This window comes from Arabidopsis thaliana, chromosome 3 (assembly GCF_000001735.4).
Source record: "Arabidopsis thaliana chromosome 3, partial sequence".
NCBI lineage: Eukaryota > Viridiplantae > Streptophyta > Magnoliopsida > Brassicales > Brassicaceae > Arabidopsis > Arabidopsis thaliana.
Genome location: NC_003074.8, coordinates 5,752,135 through 5,770,733, shown reverse-complemented (window position 1 = coordinate 5,770,733; position 18,599 = coordinate 5,752,135). Strand labels below are relative to the sequence as shown.

The 18,599-nt window shown below is 36.8% G+C and overlaps 5 protein-coding genes and 1 long non-coding RNA gene across 9 annotated transcripts; 3 read left to right on the top strand and 3 right to left on the bottom strand.

Moving 5' to 3' along the window:
* The first annotated feature begins 245 nt into the window (after positions 1–245).
* Positions 246–2,757, top strand: PPR40 (pentatricopeptide (PPR) domain protein 40). 2 transcript variants are annotated; one of them, NM_001338266.1, is made up of 2 exons: positions 246–468; positions 596–2,734. In NM_001338266.1, the coding sequence occupies exon 2, from the start codon at positions 741–743 to the stop codon at positions 2,331–2,333; it is 1,593 nt and encodes a 530-aa protein (NP_001326054.1). In that variant the 5' UTR covers positions 246–468; positions 596–740; the 3' UTR covers positions 2,334–2,734. The 2 variants fall into 2 exon arrangements, with proteins under 2 accessions (NP_001326054.1, NP_188314.1); NM_112565.2 differs by having other exon boundaries at positions 298–2,757.
* Positions 2,758–2,903: 146 nt separating this feature from the next.
* Positions 2,904–4,001, bottom strand: AT3G16880 (F-box and associated interaction domains-containing protein; the record flags this gene model as incomplete). Its single annotated transcript, NM_112564.1, has 1 exon — positions 2,904–4,001. The coding sequence occupies one exon, from the start codon at positions 3,999–4,001 to the stop codon at positions 2,904–2,906; it is 1,098 nt and encodes a 365-aa protein (NP_188313.1).
* Positions 4,002–5,973: 1,972 nt separating this feature from the next.
* GATA17 (GATA transcription factor 17) lies at positions 5,974–7,237 on the top strand. Its single transcript, NM_112563.3, has 2 exons — positions 5,974–6,346; positions 6,599–7,237. The coding sequence occupies exons 1-2, from the start codon at positions 6,158–6,160 to the stop codon at positions 6,980–6,982; spliced, it is 573 nt and encodes a 190-aa protein (NP_188312.1). The 5' UTR covers positions 5,974–6,157; the 3' UTR covers positions 6,983–7,237.
* A 1,232-nt stretch (positions 7,238–8,469) lies between these two features.
* COBL8 (COBRA-like protein 8 precursor) lies at positions 8,470–11,359 on the top strand. The gene is made up of 2 exons (NM_112562.4): positions 8,470–9,170; positions 9,671–11,359. Exons 1-2 carry the CDS (start codon positions 8,630–8,632, stop codon positions 11,089–11,091), a joined length of 1,962 nt encoding a protein of 653 aa, NP_188311.1. The 5' UTR covers positions 8,470–8,629; the 3' UTR covers positions 11,092–11,359.
* On the bottom strand, positions 10,144–10,536 carry AT3G03385. Its single transcript, NR_140996.1, has one exon. It is a non-coding gene; the product is annotated as an other RNA (long non-coding RNA).
* On the bottom strand, positions 11,291–15,020 carry RR1 (response regulator 1; the record flags this gene model as incomplete). Of its 3 annotated transcripts, none has more annotated exons than NM_112561.5 (6): positions 14,435–14,913; positions 13,785–13,937; positions 13,261–13,701; positions 13,111–13,187; positions 11,887–13,032; positions 11,291–11,663 (listed from the first exon to the last, which is right to left on the bottom strand). In NM_112561.5, exons 1-6 carry the CDS (start codon positions 14,619–14,621, stop codon positions 11,595–11,597), a joined length of 2,073 nt encoding a protein of 690 aa, NP_566561.2. In that variant the 5' UTR covers positions 14,622–14,913. The 3 variants fall into 3 exon arrangements, with proteins under 3 accessions (NP_566561.2, NP_001325499.1, NP_850600.2); NM_001338265.1 differs by lacking the exon at positions 14,435–14,913 and adding an exon at positions 14,020–14,378 and having other exon boundaries at positions 11,595–11,663; NM_180269.3 differs by having other exon boundaries at positions 11,620–13,032; positions 14,435–15,020.
* Positions 15,021–18,599: the final 3,579 nt, after the last annotated feature.

Below are 18,599 nucleotides of genomic sequence, written 5' to 3'. Positions count from 1 at the left end.
CAATTTAAGATAGAAATTAGAAAATTATCACTTAGAAATATAATTATTACAAGAAAATTAAAATTCATAGTAATCAAGAGATGGATAAACTATAATGAAAACCCTCATTTTCATGGTGGCAATGGAAGAGTCATTAGGATCAACCAAAATTCTTTTGTTTTTGTTTGTTTCAAAGGAGATGATCTTTTTGGTCATGACTTTTTCTTAATTTATTCTGAAACTAAAAAAAAAATTATTAAATTCGAACACATATTGATATTGGTGTATTAAACAGCGTCGTTTAGGAAACATCGTCTTGAGGTTAGAGACCAAATCAATGTTTCACTTGCACTCAGCTCCGTTCTGGTCACGACATGAGAGGCTTTGCTTCTTCAGCATCTAGAATAGCGACGGCGGCAGCAGCTTCCAAATCACTAAACGCTTCCACATCCGTAAACCCTAAGCTCTCAAAAACCCTAAACTCTTCAGGTAAACCCACCAATCCTCTGAACCAGCGTTACATTTCGCAAGTCATAGAGAGAAAAGATTGGTTTTTGATACTGAATCAAGAATTCACCACTCATCGAATTGGTCTCAACACTCGATTCGTCATCAGCGTTTTGCAGAATCAAGACAACCCATTACACTCCCTGCGATTTTACCTCTGGGTCTCCAACTTCGACCCGGTTTACGCTAAGGATCAGTCTCTGAAGAGTGTTCTAGGGAACGCACTTTTTCGTAAAGGCCCCTTATTGTTGTCTATGGAATTGCTTAAAGAGATTAGAGATTCAGGGTATCGGATTAGTGATGAATTGATGTGTGTTTTGATCGGAAGCTGGGGAAGATTAGGTTTAGCTAAGTACTGTAATGATGTTTTTGCTCAGATATCTTTTCTTGGAATGAAACCAAGTACAAGGCTTTATAATGCTGTGATTGATGCGTTGGTGAAGTCTAATTCACTTGATTTGGCTTACCTCAAGTTTCAGCAGATGCGTAGTGATGGCTGTAAACCGGATCGGTTTACCTATAATATACTTATACATGGTGTTTGCAAGAAGGGTGTGGTTGATGAAGCTATTCGATTGGTTAAACAGATGGAACAGGAAGGGAATAGACCCAATGTGTTCACATACACGATTTTGATCGACGGGTTTTTGATAGCAGGGAGGGTTGATGAGGCGTTGAAGCAATTGGAGATGATGCGGGTGAGAAAGTTGAATCCTAATGAAGCTACAATCAGAACTTTCGTACACGGGATTTTCCGTTGCTTGCCGCCGTGTAAAGCGTTTGAGGTTTTGGTTGGGTTTATGGAGAAAGACTCAAACTTGCAAAGAGTTGGTTACGATGCTGTGTTGTATTGTCTTTCAAACAACTCAATGGCTAAAGAGACTGGTCAATTCTTGAGGAAGATAGGTGAGAGAGGTTATATTCCGGATAGCTCAACATTCAATGCTGCGATGAGTTGTCTCCTAAAAGGGCATGATCTTGTTGAGACTTGTAGGATATTTGACGGTTTTGTCAGCCGTGGAGTTAAGCCAGGATTCAATGGTTATCTTGTGTTAGTTCAAGCTCTGTTGAATGCTCAGAGGTTCTCTGAAGGTGACCGGTATCTGAAACAAATGGGTGTTGACGGGCTTCTATCAAGTGTATATAGTTATAATGCGGTAATTGACTGTCTCTGCAAGGCTCGACGCATAGAGAATGCAGCTATGTTCTTAACAGAGATGCAGGATAGAGGTATTTCTCCGAATCTCGTAACTTTCAATACCTTTCTGAGCGGTTATAGCGTGAGGGGTGATGTAAAGAAGGTTCACGGCGTGCTAGAGAAGCTTCTTGTACATGGTTTCAAACCAGACGTGATCACTTTCAGTTTGATCATAAACTGTCTTTGCAGAGCAAAAGAAATTAAAGATGCATTTGACTGTTTCAAGGAGATGTTGGAATGGGGTATTGAGCCAAACGAGATCACATACAATATCTTGATTCGCTCCTGTTGTTCCACCGGAGATACCGATAGATCAGTGAAGCTGTTTGCGAAGATGAAGGAAAACGGGTTAAGTCCAGACCTTTATGCGTACAATGCGACTATTCAGAGTTTTTGCAAGATGAGAAAGGTTAAGAAGGCTGAGGAATTGCTTAAAACAATGCTGAGAATTGGTTTGAAACCAGATAACTTTACATATAGCACTCTCATCAAAGCTCTAAGTGAATCTGGAAGAGAGAGTGAAGCAAGAGAGATGTTCAGTTCAATCGAAAGACATGGATGTGTTCCAGATTCATATACTAAGCGTCTTGTTGAAGAACTTGACCTAAGAAAAAGTGGACTCTCGAGAGAAACCGTGTCAGCCTCATAGAAATTGAATCCTCGAGAGTGTGAATATCCTATGAAGGCTTAGAAACCGGAAAAGTGGGTTCGTTTCATTTGGAAATGTCTGAGAAAGAACCCGATCTTTGCCACGGGTTGCCTCTTTGATGCAGACGGAAGAGAAACAGAACATGAGTGCAAAATGCAGAACAGAGTATTAAGTTTTGTTCTTTTGATTGATCAAAGCTTTTATATATTTCTGAGTCCGAGAAAGTGGCGGCAATAGTAATGGCAGTTGGTTGGTACTTGACAGTCAAAAGGCAAAAGATTTTGTATGTTTAGCACTAGATAGCCTTGGCCCTAATTTATACCCTTACCGTGTAACAGTTTAGGAAACAACAGTTTTGCCAGATTATATTGGACATGAGTATTGAATGATTTTGTTGTTTCGATCTCAAACTAGTATGCTTAACAATCTTTTTTTCAACGTAAGAGATGAGAAACGAACTAAGAATAGACCAATATTGTTCAGGAATCAGGAAGCTGAGAAAAGAAGACAAAGCAAGAGTAGTAGTAATTAAACAATGCAAGAACCAAATATTTGGGTATTGTAAATGGACTAGTTGCTTTTGCCTTTTGCCAGTTGCTTGATTTCCACTGAACTTGGTACATAAGAGCACCTAACAGGAAAACTTTCAGAATCTCCGAGATCCACTTTTCTGAAGTATCCATTCTCTCCAATGATGTAAGCTGTGATACGGTTTCTCATCTCTTTGTCCTTATCAAAAACCACAACTACTTTCTTCTCCTCGTCAATGAAGAAAATTCCATCATCAATAATGAGTGGTTTCATGTCCACTGTTAAGAACAACTTTCCCCACGACACATTGTTGGGCTCAATCTTGTTAGTAATCCATATCTCCATCCTTGATATATTGCAGCGGTGAAGTAACACTGCAAGTTTCTCTTCTCTAACACTAGAGAGAGCCACAATATCTCCACAACGAGAGTGGAACGGCAGAGGCAGAGTCGGTCCAAATCTCTCTGTTGTAAAATCAAAAGAAATCAAGAAGTCACCCCTATAATCAGTATACGTATAAGAATTTCCTTTCACAGAGACATCCATTTTATAAAAGGCTGTCGCCCAATTGGAATTGACATCAAGAGCCCTCCATGAATTAGAGTCTAACTCATAGATTTCGTAGTCAACACGTTCATCATCAATATTTATATAATTGTGTTCAGAACTCAAAATTTTGTAGCTGCGGCACGATTTTTTCGTCTCGTATCCAATAGCATATATATATGCGTGATGGCTTCTAGGTTTGATCCACCGAGTTTGCCCCAAATACGGATTCCAAACCACATCTCTAGTGTTACTGAAGCTTTTTGTGATGCATACCAAACCACCGCAATGATAGACTCGACACATACCGATTGGGTTAATAATTTTACCATTACACTTTATAGATGGTTCAACGTCTTCTTCCTTGTTGAGATTGATGTTCATTAAACAAAACTTAGAATCCATCATCATGATCACCATAAATTCCTTGGCAGCTTTTGTTTGAACGAGTTGCTTCTTTGTAAAGCTTTCTTCTTTGGCTAAAGTGTTCCACTTTTTGCAAGTCAATCGTATTGCTCTCATAGAATACAGTGGACTTCTAGAGAGTATCTCCTCCAACAAATCATTCGGAAGTTTGGACATCTTTGTCATTGTTTCAGCACTCAAGGATGATCAATGTAATAGAAATTTAGGGTTTTACTCTCACGCTTTCCTAATCTTTTTAATCGACAAGAAATAAGTTAGGTAACAACTTTATATGCCAACTTTCAAAAGTTATTTCCGTGAAAAAAGAAAAGGAAACAATAATTCTTTTTACTCCCTAATGGGCTAATTAGTATAATTAAACCACTATAGTGTAAAAATTAAGGAAACAATAATTCTTTGGCCAGATTCTATTTTACATGAGCATTGAAGGACTTTAGTCTTGTTTACCTCGAACACTAAATAACAAAGGTTATATTTTATAGAACCCAAAAAACAAGTCTTTATTAGGTCTTTACGTCTTTATCTCCTCCAACAAATCCATTGGAATATTGGATATCTTCGTCATTGTCTCAGCAAGGTTTCGATGATGTAGAAAATAGGTTTTTTTTTTTTGACTTCATAGAAAATAGGGTTTTTTAATTTAGAGTTATATAGTCAAATAAGTTACGTTACTTTTTTATGCGGCGACCTTCAAAAGCTCTTTCCAGTTCCAATTTTCCAATTTTGTTGTATTTTGTACTAATTTCCTATATTATGGTAAAGGGCTTGTCTATGGAATTAAGCCCAATCTTTTAACTTTATAATCGGTCTTGTTTTTTGCTGATGGTTTCTGCAATGTGGTTGTTTGAGGAGCTTTGTGGTCCTAACTTGGCATCCAAGGAAGAAAACCTTGTCTTTGTAGAACTTTGAGGTTAATTTAGTCCTACAACTGCGAGGTTAATTTCTTTCTTCCTTAATAATCTGCTTGGCAAAGGGTCATATCAATGCTCAAGTACGAGTTACATTGATACACAAAGAATTTCAAATATTGAAATTATCTCATCTTATTGGTGAAGTCTTACATATGTTGCAGAGTGAAGCTCCAGAACTCACCCAAAAAAATGCTCTGATGCATACGAAGGAAACTCATAATCTCACTCTTTGTCTTGATGATAAATATGTTTGGTCATTGGTGGTCAGGTCTCAAATCATCTTTCTGTTGTGATATGATGAATTACTGCATGAATATGTCAAAGAGAAACTATCTTCTTTTTCATGTTAAAAGAACACACTGATTAACAATTCCTCTAGTTCCTCTATTACTAACAGAAATGATCATTGAAAAATTAAACGGAGGCTGATCACTTTTCAATTCCATCATATATAAACTGTTTGGAATAAAATCAAATATGCCTTAGTTAATAATTCATACAAGACATGAGAATACAAACTAATTTTGGATTTGCACTAAACTTGAAACATAAGTGGGGAAGAAGTTATGTTTGAAGATTCTTTGAAATTCACTTTTTTGAAAATATCCATCCTCACTCCAATGTTTAGAGTTCACACCGAACATCTTCGTAAGACCAAGATTGAACAAACCTCAAAACTTTGTGGTTGAGGCCGCATGATTTGTCATCCACGTATCCTATGCCATACTTAATCCTACGGTGACAACTTAACGGTTCGAACCACCGGGTTTTCTTTGTGGGTAGGTGCATCTGTACTGTAATTTCTTCTTCTGTAGCTCAACTAAAAAACTGTACTGCGTTATCATGCTCATGGGCCTGGACTATCAAATTGAGCCCAATGGATATTTATCTTACAGAATTTTGCCATTATTTTTTTGTTTTTTTATTAATAATCCAGTCATCATTCATAAGTTTTTAAAAAATTCATTTGTTGCATTGATTGTAAATAAAACCGACGTAAAACTTTATTAGTTTATTATAAATTTTGACATTAGAAATAAAATAAAACCAAAAACTGAAAAAAAAAAAAACGTGAAAACAGATTATTGTCAGGACAGCGACCAATAACAAACCCTAGCCGCAAAATTTGAAAGCGGCTAGTTTTAAAAAACAAAAAATCAAAACATTGTTTCAGATTTTAGTTATAAGTTTTTGGGCGGGTGGCACAAAATTAATAAAAGCTCCCGCTCGAGGGTATTTTAGTCAATTCAAATAACCCGAAATACTAGGGTTTCCGCCCCCGCCTTCCTCCTCAATTATAAAATTCCTCTCCGTTTGTTTAATTCTGTTGCTACTAACCGCCGTCTCTCTCTCTCTCCCTCTTCCTTATCATCAAAACTTGCTCTGCTCCGATCTCTTAAAAAAAAAAAGATGTCTGAGGGATCAGAAGATACGAAAACAAAACTCGACTCTGCCGGAGAGTTATCAGATGTTGATAACGAGAACTGCAGTAGCAGCGGAAGTGGCGGTGGTAGTAGTTCTGGTGATACCAAAAGGACTTGCGTTGATTGCGGAACTATCCGAACTCCTCTTTGGCGTGGTGGTCCTGCCGGACCAAAGGTGAGATTTTTAACTAACCCTTTCATTTCAATCTTCTTATAGTCTATTGGGTTGTTGTTAGATTCCGATCTAGTAGATCTAATCAATGGATCGCGAAATAGCATCTATATTATGCATGATCCTATTTTAGGTTTTATCGTTTTTCAAATTTATTTAGGTGATGAATCAATTTAGTGACCGGAAAGATCTGATCTCATATTGCTCTGAAGTTCAAATTTTTCTTATTTCTTTGGTTTGTCTTTTGCTATGTAGTCATTGTGCAATGCTTGTGGGATCAAGAGTAGGAAGAAGAGACAAGCAGCACTTGGTATGAGATCAGAGGAGAAGAAGAAGAACAGAAAAAGCAATTGCAATAATGATCTAAACCTCGACCATCGAAACGCCAAGAAATACAAAATCAACATAGTTGATGATGGCAAGATCGACATCGATGATGATCCGAAAATTTGCAATAACAAGCGTAGTAGTAGTAGTAGCAGTAACAAAGGAGTGAGTAAGTTTTTGGATTTAGGGTTTAAAGTACCGGTGATGAAGAGATCAGCGGTTGAGAAGAAGAGGTTATGGAGAAAACTCGGTGAGGAAGAAAGAGCTGCTGTGCTTCTCATGGCTCTCTCTTGTAGCTCTGTTTACGCCTAAGTGTTTCTCTGTATTAGGTCATAATCAAGTGAGAGCGATTTTGATTAACTTAATTAGATAGAGATAATATGTAATGAATGTGTAAGTTCCTAGTTTTTTGGTTCCACTAATGTTTTGTGTTCATTTTCTTGATGAATTCAAATATCAACACTTTTTTTTGGTTCTTAGTCATTCAATGCCATAATAATGAGAATTGGTCTTAATTTTTAGTGCCTCAAATGTCATTCTCTGTGTATGGGCCCATATGGCCCAAGATATTGGGCTTTATCGGGGGAATCGTGAGGCGCGTGATTCTAGTTGTCTTGTCTCCGTCAACTCCACCATTTTTTTGTTTTTTGGTCCATTGATGTCGTTTTTCATTTGATTTGAATTTTTATATGCTTTTGAATTCACAACTGGTTTCAAATTCAGATTTTGTATGGTTTAGAGTTTTTTTTATATATATATCATGCTGAGGTTGTATACTTCGATTTGTTTTTTCATTTTATTGAAGGATGGCAATTTTTCGATTTGCACTTGGCAGAGTATCTGTTTGTGTGATTAAAAGTTGTTATGGTAACTTTGTAACAGGGACAGTGTAAATTTTCGATTTGCAATTGGTTTTGTTTTTCATGTAAGCGTATGATTCAACCTTAATAAGCCATCATTAATAATTAATAATGGTGGACCAACAAAATTTTAAGTAATGTTAAATATGGCAAAGTCATGAATCATACTTATAATTTTTTTTTAAAAATCTAAAGTGGTGACGAAAATATAATTCATTTAAATGGATCACTGGTGGACGAATGGTGTGAGTGTGACATGGCTAGGTAGAGCCGTGAACCTCGAGAATGATTCAAATTAACGGGGCAACTTCGTTCAACGGGGGACTTTCTTTTGACCAAAGCTTCTATTTATGTGTTTCACCCTTATATTATGCAGTTTCTTCGATTTAGGACCATTACTTCCATTGATTCCTTTATTTTCCTAAGCAAAGAGTACAATTTAGGAATAACTTGTCGATATTTTCCATAAACACCATTTCTTAATTTTGGAGATACGTTTTCCTTATTATTTTTCACAAATTCAAACAAAATCTTCATAATATATTTTAGCTATCAAATCACACTCTCAATACATTCAAAACTTCCATAAACACTCTTAGAAATCACTAAAATTTAGTAGACAGAAATATCAGTAAATATTTGAATATAAGTCATTTAAGCGAACATTCTATAAACTGTGTTTGGTATCAATGTTTTATAGCTAACGATTAGGTGTAAATTACACATTCACATAATTACTAAGATATAGGTTGGGGTTGCATTTTTTTATTAACAGAAATATATGGTTCATCTTGTAATTTGAAAACTTAAACCCACTATTTTATAATTTTGTCAGAAGAACAAAACCTTGTCTTTGGCTTTTGTTCGTAACCTTTGTTTACTTGATCAAGAAAAAACATTAAAATCCGACCAAACAAGGAAATATACACATTTTCAACGCGGACATAAATTTTCATTACAGCGTCTTACTAAGCTGTTCTGTTCTTTAACGCGGTCTCTTCCTCTCTTCAAAATTAAACTTCCGATTTTTCACCTTTTCATTTCCAGAATTTGTTTTTTAAAAAAGAGATTTTTGTGAGTGAAGAGATTTAGAGTAATCATGGGTTTAACTCGAAATTTCATTTTATGGATTCTTTTGTCATCTCTCTTCACGGCGATTCAACTAACGTCGTCTCAACGCAACACTCCACCACCACGCTCTAAAGACGCCGATCTCTGCAACGGCGTGTTCGTTTCCTACACTTACTTAACCGGTACCAAGATTAAACCAAACGACACGAAGAACCAGCCGTACCGGTTCGAATCAGAGATCACGGTCCTAAACAACGGCCGCGACGAGCTTAAATCGTGGCAAGTCTTTGTTAAATTCGCCCACCGCGAGATTCTTGTTTCAGCGACCAACGCTGTTCTCTCTGACGGTTCTAGCCTCCCGGCTAGCGTTGAGAACGGGACAATCTTCGCCGGGTTTCCATCGGCGGATTTGAAGACGGCGATCATGACGGCCGGCGACGTAACTCAGATGGAAGCACGTGTTGAGCTCGTGGGTACTCAGTTTGGAGTTGCTCCGCCGAGTGTTCCGCTTCCGAAGAACATCACTCTTGTTAATGATGGATGGTCTTGTCCTAAACCCACTCAACAAGGTATCAAAATCATCTGAATCTTATGACTTGAAATCTTGAGATTTTTTAATGTATTTTTTCATTTCTCGTTTAATTGTTCATAATTTTTTTAATGAATTGTTGCAATTTTAAATATTATGTGATCTTGGGTTGCTTATGAAGGCATTACCAAGAGTTTTAAAAGTCGAGCAATATGATCACATTGACCAGGTCTATTTGTGATCAATAGAGTGGTTGAAAAATTCTATTGTTTATATAGATTTCTTGTAAACTAAAAGTTTGAACTAGTCTTATTAGCAATTGAGATTAGACCTTAAGTTTACTTAGGAAACTATCTCATGCTTGGCTTTTCTGATAAATGTGTGGAATATCTGATTAAACATTTTGGAATTTAAGCTGTTCAGTTTGCATATTTGTTTTTCTTTTACTTCTTGATCATAATAAGACTCTTATTGCTGCGAGCATAAATGTTTCCTTTGTGTTTCACTGACATTTCTTTTCTTCTCTATGGCTTTTTCCAGGTAGTAATGTTCTGCAAGTATGTTGCACACCGAATCCGAACATTACAACAAGCAAAATTGGTCAAAAGTTCCTTCCTAGGCAAGAAGGAGATCTAACCATAATGTACGATGTGACCAGAGCATATCAGTCGAGTTACTCAGCGCAGGTCACTATCGAGAATCATAACCTGCTTGGTCGGCTTGACAATTGGGATCTAAGTTTTATGTGGATGAAAGATGAGTTTCTCTTCTCAACCAAAGGAGCTTATCCAAGTGTTGTCGATTCGTCGGATTGCATCACTGGTCCTCAAGCAAAATACTATAAAGATCTTGACTTCTCTAATGTCATGAGCTGTGCAAGAAGGCCACACATCATAGACCTACCCCTGACTAAGTATAACGATACCAATGTCGGGCGTATCCCATACTGCTGCAGAAATGGAACTATTCTGCCACGGTCCATGGATCCAGAGAAGTCTAAATCGGTTTTTCAAATAGAAGTTTACAAAATGCCTCCTGATCTCAACATCTCCTCTATAACACCTCCCCAGAGCTGGCAGATTAAAGGTAACCTTAACCCGGATTACAAATGTGGCCCTCCTCTTCGTGTCAGCTCAAGCCAGTTCCCTGATACAAGCGGTTTGCCTTCAAACAAGAGTGCATTTGCTAGCTGGCAAGTCGTCTGCAACATCACTCAACCAACTCCTCCTAAATGCTGCGTCTCATTCTCTTCTTATTTCAATGACTCAGTAATCCCGTGTAAGACCTGCGCTTGTGGAGGTTGCTCTAGCGACAGAGTGGCGCGTACTTGCAGCACAACTTCTCCAGCTCTTCCTCTTCCATATCAGGCTCTTCTAATTCCATTTGACAACCGAACCAAACTTACCAACGCTTGGGCAGTGTTAAAAAACCGGAAAGTCCCGGACCCATTACCTTGTGGAGATAACTGTGGAGTCAGCATAAACTGGCACCTAGCTACAGACTATCGAGGCGGATGGACTGCTCGAGTCACACTCTTCAACTGGGGTGATACTGATTTCGTGGATTGGTTTACCGCGGTTGAACTGAGAAATGCTGCACCCGGTTTTCAGAAAGCGTACTCGTTTAACGGAAGTATCATCGCGGTCAACGGGAAGAACACAACTGTTTTAATGGAAGGGCTCCCTGGACTGAACTATCTCCTTGCAGAGAAAGACGGAAAAAACCCGAGTGAAGACTTTCGGATACCCGGGAAACAGCAGTCGGTTATCTCCTTCACCAAGAAACTGACTCCTGGAATCAAAGTTGGTTCCAAAGATGGGTTTCCCACCAAAGTACTCTTCAACGGCCAGGAATGTTCACTCCCTTCTGTACTACCCACGAGCAACAGTCACAGGAAACATGTATCCACCTTTCTTCTCATCCTGACACCATTTTTGGCTCTACTGTTTCTTCGGATTTAAAAGTTCCAGTGAAGGACTTTCCTCATTAGCCAGAAAATATACAGTTTTCTTGATTCTTTCTAACCAGATTTGATGCAGAATTACTTCTACTACTAGTGGTGCTTTGTGCACCGTGTGATTCTTGAATTTCGTATGATCAGATTTTAGTAATCAGTATGTATACATACAAATATTGAACAGACAAATCCCTTTGTGTTTTGATCTTGAATTGCTTTGATTTCACGTTGTGGCGTTGTACTAAATTAAGTTTGTTCGAATTATTCTAAGCATTTACTCGAAATACATACTTACAAAACCCTAAACAGCCTCACTACATAAATGAGGAACAAAAGAATCTCCAAGGATATTAACCCCTAACATGAATAATTATTTCTTATATAATCTGCCATTTAAAATTTCATGCAGACTACATATATATCAAACAAGTTTTAGTAGATCGTCGTGTAAAAATGATACAGTACAGATCCGGGTAGTCCCTCCGGTTTATCGGTTTTTTTATCCAATCAAACCGGAATGTTATCGATGGAGTATGCGTCAAAGTCGAATTCGCCATCAACCGGTGCAATCCCTTCCTGTATATCAATAATTCAAGATTGTGTTTTTCAACTTTTTTGGTTCACTGATTTTTTTTGTTATTTAGTTGTAATTTGCATTATTATGAAAAAGACATGCGACCAATGGTGAGAAAGCGTCTGAGAGTTGTTATATATTTGATTTTGAACGCAAACATGTACGTTGACGGATCAGATTATGCTTCTATATAAGTTTGACAAAAAAAAAAAAATCAAATCAAACCTGCTTAAGAAGTGCGCTCATAAGATCTTCTTGATTACTATACTGCTCGTGAAACGCCATTGTTGCTGTATCCGTAGCCACTCTCTCTGATTTCACCCTCACTGAACCACCGTTTCCGTCTGCATAAACCTGATGGTGCTGTACCATTCCCGATGGTGGCTGCTGGTGGTTTCGGCCATGCTCGGTGGCTGCAACTGTCGTGTTGTGTCTTGACATGGACGAAGAAGAGTAGGCTTCTGAAGCGGAAAACGCAGCGGATTCTGAGTCCTGATGTGAGTCAAAGGCTATTCCAATATTCCTCAGATCCCAATCATTCTGTCTGGTGGTGAACATGTCGTAGCTCGGCGTAGTGAAACCCGCTTCGGAGCTGTTAACCTCTTCCTGGTAAGAAGTGGCTTTCCGAACCGGTACTGATATCCCTGGTGCACTTGCCAGCGGGAAACTGTTCACGGGAAGTTCTGGTTGGAAGTTGTTATAAGGCATCGAGCTTGATGAGTGTTGTGTTGTGAGATTAGTGTAACTTGTCGGTAACACTCTGCTGCTCTCGGGGATATTGTTCCTTCCAGAGAAACCACTTCTCTCGGAAATGCGGTTTGATAACATCGGCTGCCTGATGGATGATTGCGAAGAGGTTAGCATAGGCGGTGGTCCCCGAGGCAAAGACTGCTGACCCGCTAGAGGCATCAGCATTCCGTTGTTTTGAACACTATTTCCAGCTCGAACAGCAGCAATCTGTTGTTGAATACTCATTCGATTACCCATAGGAAGCTGCTGTTGTAAACCCGTGGGGACACCGTGAAGTAAGTTCATCTGTGGTTGCTGTTGGGGTTGTTGCCCGTGATGCCCAAGCCCTTCTCCAAATCTTGTTTTCGTGTTGTCAAAGCTGAAGATGCTTCTCTCATCCACAATGGAGGAAACCGGCAAACCTGACTTAGAGACCATCGCAGGCCGGCCTAAACCAGCGGCTTGAAGCTGTGCAAGACTCTGTGCAGGTAACTGACCTGTGACGGCTAGTGCTTGAAGATCAAACCCATTCAATGTCGAAAGAGGTCCGAAGCTCGCATCCTGACCCGTCATAAACGAGTTGTTAAGATTGCCTTGGTGCTGCGATACCCCTCCAAGCCGTCTTAGATATATCCGGTATTTCTGCAAGTCCACATAAAGCCGCTAAGAACATCTAAGCATTTCAATGGCTCATTTTGGTATCCAGTATAAGATTTATACCTGGAGGTGACTTGCTACGTTTTCTCGGGTTAGACCAGGAACATTCATCAGCTCTAAGATCTTTTTAGGAACCGCCTCTGCGCCATAGAAGATCATTTAGACCCTGAGCATAACAATCACAAATGCAAATGTAAGAAGTTTTAGTCTTACTCTCAACGCCGAGCTGATTAACAGCAGCAACAAACTGCTGATGCAATTCAACAGACCAGACGACACGCGGTTTCTTCAAATTCGACGCATCTTCGTCCTTATCATCTCCTTGCTCTTCTCCTTCCTCGTCTTTCCTCTTCCGTGAACTGCTCCTCCAATTGTTACCTTCGTTAACCGAGGATGAGTTATCATCCACCGCATCCTCTCCACCAGAAACAGCTGCACCACCACCACCTCCTCTATGTTGCTGCTGCTGTCTCTCGCCAGTCTCCTCAATGCTCCCAGAATGTTCCGGTACACTCCATTCACTTCTCCTCTTCCTAACTACATGCTGCCATATGTTCTTAAGTGCCTCCATACGTACAGGCTTGATAAGGTAATCAACCGCACCGTGCGTTACTCCCTTTAGAACCACACTCTTTGAATCATCCGCAGACATCACTAGTTAAACGAATACAAGATCAATAATCTATAAAAAAAGATTCAAACTTAGATGAGATTTGAGGGAGTAAAAAGAACGTTACTGATAACAGGTAAGTCCATCTCTAGACCAACATGCTCAAGAAGCTTGAAACCGTCCATGTCAGGCATATGAACATCACTGATTACTATATCGAATCCATGTTTGTTCTTCCGGAGCAGAGACAATGCCATCTCTGCTCTGTTGCATTTCGTTACTGCATGTCATAACAACCAAAATGTTTCATATCTTCAAAGATAAAAGAAAAAAACAGAGATTTGAATTCTGACAACAAGGACCTCATGAATTGACATTTAACCAAAACTCAAGTCAAAGATCAAAGACTCAAGATTTGAATCCATTTGAAACCTCCCCTAACTTATTATATACAATGGATCTACATGTGAATCTATCAGTAGATCAAAATGGTGTGATCTAAATGAAGAAGCTCGAGATTAATATGTGAATCTTAAAAAGTAACCAAAATGGTTTCTATTAAAGGGGGAGCAAAGTTAGTCAACCACCGATATGAAAACCATAATTATTCCTCAAAATAACATAATTTTCGAGAATGGACCACAAATAAACCCATCATTGGAGCAAGAGACCATGAACTCTCTTTCTCTCTCTCTCTCTCTCTCTCTCGTGAGATTAAACGAACAAAAAAAAAAAAAAAAAAATGAAAAGAGAAGATCTTGGTTTTTGGATACGAACCTTCGTAAAGACAAGTCCTAAGCATCCTCTCTAAGATCATGAGACAAGTTGGGTCATCGTCAACGACAAGAACTCGAAGACCAGAAGGAAACATCTCGACGACGGTCTCACCACCACCTCCTTGATTTCTACCGGAGCTGGACCCACCAGCCGATCCGAGTCCTCTTCCGTGACTCGGATTCATCATACCTCTCTCTATGTAGCTCGAACCCAAGAAACAAAAAAAGAAAAGCAGAAAAGAATATATACCCAGAAAGAAAGAGGGGAAATTGACGCGAGTTTTATTCGATTTAAAATTGAATATTATGAGAGAATACGAAATTGTTGGAGATAGAAGTGAATCTCTTCTGGGTAACCAAAAAAAAGAAGAAGAGAGAGATGGTGAGATGAGACTTAGGGAGTTGAAGAAGACAAGGCTTGTCTCACCTTAGAGCTCTTTTTCTCTGTTTTTTTATTTATTCACAGAGTAAAGCTCTCTTAATTTTTCCTATTCAATTTTTGTAACATTTAGATGCAGAAGAAAAAAAAAATGTGGTTTTTATATACTCAGTCATATATATTTTTTATTTACATATATGTAGAAGCTGACATGTCCTTTATTTTCATCATTCTCTCTACATTTAGACTATTGGTTTTATTAAATTTCATTTAGATCCACTCTCTTTTTTATTCTCAATTTCTTACAAGTTAGTTTTGTATATTATATGTACTATTGTTCTATATTCTGTTTTATTTTTCTATTTAGAAGAACATTTTGGATGTTGCTTTGAGCTCAAATTCTGGGTTATTTTGTGAAGTAGTGAAATATAGGGGTTGAATCATCAATGAAAGAAATATAGGGTAAGGAAATTTATATAATTGGGAAGAAAGTGGGACCAAAGACCCTTGATTCGTGGATCCAGCTCATGCATGAAAAAATTAATTAACTCGTCATATGTAAAGTTTGCAAACTCAAACCTTAATAGATTTTCATTAGTATTATTGTTGTTAGTTTCCTAATTTTTTGTTTTAATTTCCATTTTCTACCAATTTCGAATAGGAATTTGCCTTAAACAAAAGAGCAGCTGCATATATATATAAAAAATTCTTAGTTTTGATATGCCTATAATTTATTTACTAAACTACCCTTTGAATTTATGTAATTGAGAAACAATGCCTCCTGTCTATTGGACCTACATGTATTAAATTAAACGGCAAAATAAAAATATAATCATATCATTAAATTAAACAAAATAATACGTCTACGCACATTCAAGCATATGATTAAGGTACCAAAATACACCTAAGCATTTCCCATCATCACCTACATCTTTAGCTAAGATATAGTACATATACTTTTATCAACAAAAAAAAACCAGATATATGATGTATACATAACATAAGATTACTCGATGCCTTTTTTGGTGCAAATTAAACATATAACCTTCCAAATTTTTTAGTATGTATTTATTTCAAGTCGTGTGTAACTATGATTAGTAAGAATATAACTTATATAGTATACTTTTCATGTTTTAATCAAAAACAACTTGTAGTTCTAGGAAATAAATTGTATTAAATGGAAAATAGAAAAAAATTGTACGTTTGATTGTTGAAAACATATATATATATATATATATATATATATATGTATGTATAATTACAAGTTTACAACAACAGTAGTCAGTATATGGTGCAAAAAAAAACATGTGCGCTTCTTCTCTTAAAACGTTGGATACTAAATAAACAAAGAAATAATGCAAATGGTTCATCTGAATGATTAGTAACATCATATGCTACCCACCAATCGCCCTATTCCCCCGAAAGTATATTTTTAATAATGTATAGGATAACAAATCATATTTGACTATTCGATTGCTCTACGACATATTTATAAACACATACAAACCAGTAACTTATTTATAAATGTGTAAATTTGTCAACTTCAATGTAAACTATATCTAAGTTATCCAAGTTCAGTGTATACTTTGCTTAAATAGTTGTTTAGCACCGCCGACATGTCTTATCTTTTTCAAATTAACGATAGTTTTAAGTGTGACATACGACTTGTTTCATATGTGCATCGATACCTAATTTCTTACATTAATCAATGTTATCAAGTAAAATTCACTACTTGTAGTATTTAGAAGGAAAACTCAACAATACGAATATTAAATCAATTAAGTATTTCTTTAATTTTTATGAACTATCAACTATAGTGTATTTTCTTTTGGAAATACTGTACATGTGTATATTTCGAAGAATAAAATGAAAACATTTAATGATAAGAAAAAAACAAATAAATCACGTTGCTGAGAAGCTTTCCCTATTGCGACACGTGTCCACATGAAATGGATAAGATCACTCGAACCATTTGCATCGACCTCTCCATCTATCGTTGTCTTCATTTGTTAAATTTTCCCTATTTCAACAATCATTTTAAAAACATTAATAGAAATAAAAAAAACGAAACTATTCAACATTCCAACTTGTAATTGTTATCGTCAATAGCCACTTATTACCACGAGAGCTTGAATTTGAGTTTAAGAAAGATATACTCATAATTTCATGTTTAGTAGCTTTTTTTTCTAATAGCTTTCTTTACTTTTCCTTACATACGATATAAAACGTAAAAACAAAAAATTGATGATTAATATAACATAAATTTAACTGCGCCAAAAGCTATAATATAGAGAAGGTCCCAAGAAAGTAACCCGCTGAAACCGTATATTCTCTGTAAAAAGTTTTTACTCTTACGATGAGCTTTTTGAGTTTTTAATTTATATTTTTCACTTTATTGTGCTTAGACAGACATGAATTACAGATCCTCCTATTTTATTTATATTTCAAGTACCAACTATAGGTCCATGTCACCAAAAAAGGTTTTGTAGAACACAAATGTTTCAGCTTTTTATGCAGAACCAACAACTTTAATATGACTAACATTTGCACACCTATGGAGCGTTATATTAACATTAAGTGAGTAAGCTACTGAAAACTTGTTGAAGTTCTTGATGGAAAATGCACTCAGCAAATTGGATAATCAAAATACTTAGATCCAAAACATACAAATGCGTTAAAACAAAAGTATAACTTGATATGCTCATATACGAAGGACCATTTTATCCAAAATTCTCGAATGTGAATATTTCAGAATCGATTGCATGTGATGAAGACAAATTTTCATATTTTGCATTGGAAGTATCTGTTTAAGCAACTAAATGGTATAATGGAGTTTTTTTTTTCTTTTTCTAGATAATGCTTTAAGGTCAAATATTAATTCACGCGGGCCAATAGAATATTGGTTCTTTTTCGTCCTAATTATTAATCCATATGGATTTTGAAAAGTAAATTTGTATAACCAAATTTAATTAACGCCTGCCAATAGAAATGTGGAGTTATGTACATAACTTATATATTCATCTACTTGATGGGTGTCCTATCATGTGCCCATAACTTTTGGTAGGAAGTTGTAACTTGTATTACTAAACACCAATAGTTAGAAACTGAACAACTTTTTTCATTTATTTCAAACTAATCGTTTTGCAAGTGTTGTATACACTGAGTTACAATGAAAAAATTACAATAAAAAAACAAACAAAATCACACTAAAATAATAATGAACGTTACATTGATGCAATGATTTAGAGTATAAATTGGATTTGATAAGCCTTACATAGGAGTTAAAATGTGAAATTTTATATTAATTACACTAAACATCTGGGGAAAAAATATAGCCCGATGACAGAACCATTCCTAAAACTCTTTTTGTTGTTTGTTAACTAATGTTTTAGATTTCTACTAATTATCGTTATGTCAAACAGACAACTATATGTCTATTCAGTTAAAAAAGAGAACTGTTGAGTTTGAGTGTAAGCAAAAGAATAGAGTGGGAGAACAATGGGGTCGACGGCTAAAAAGATGAGCCACGTGTCAGTTCAGGAGAAGAAAAGAGTATGGCAGCCATAGTGTTACGACGAACTAACCGCAGCAACATTGCGACACGACTCCTTTGCTTTTTCTTCTTGCCAACCTCTCGACAAGATGGGACTAATATTGGTTTCATACGATATGTAATTCAAAAACTGTTATTTCACTTACAAATGTTTCTTTAAAAAAATACAAAAGTTGCGGTCCTATACAAAGAAAAAATGTTGTCACTAAATTTTAATCTCCCAAAGAAAGTGAA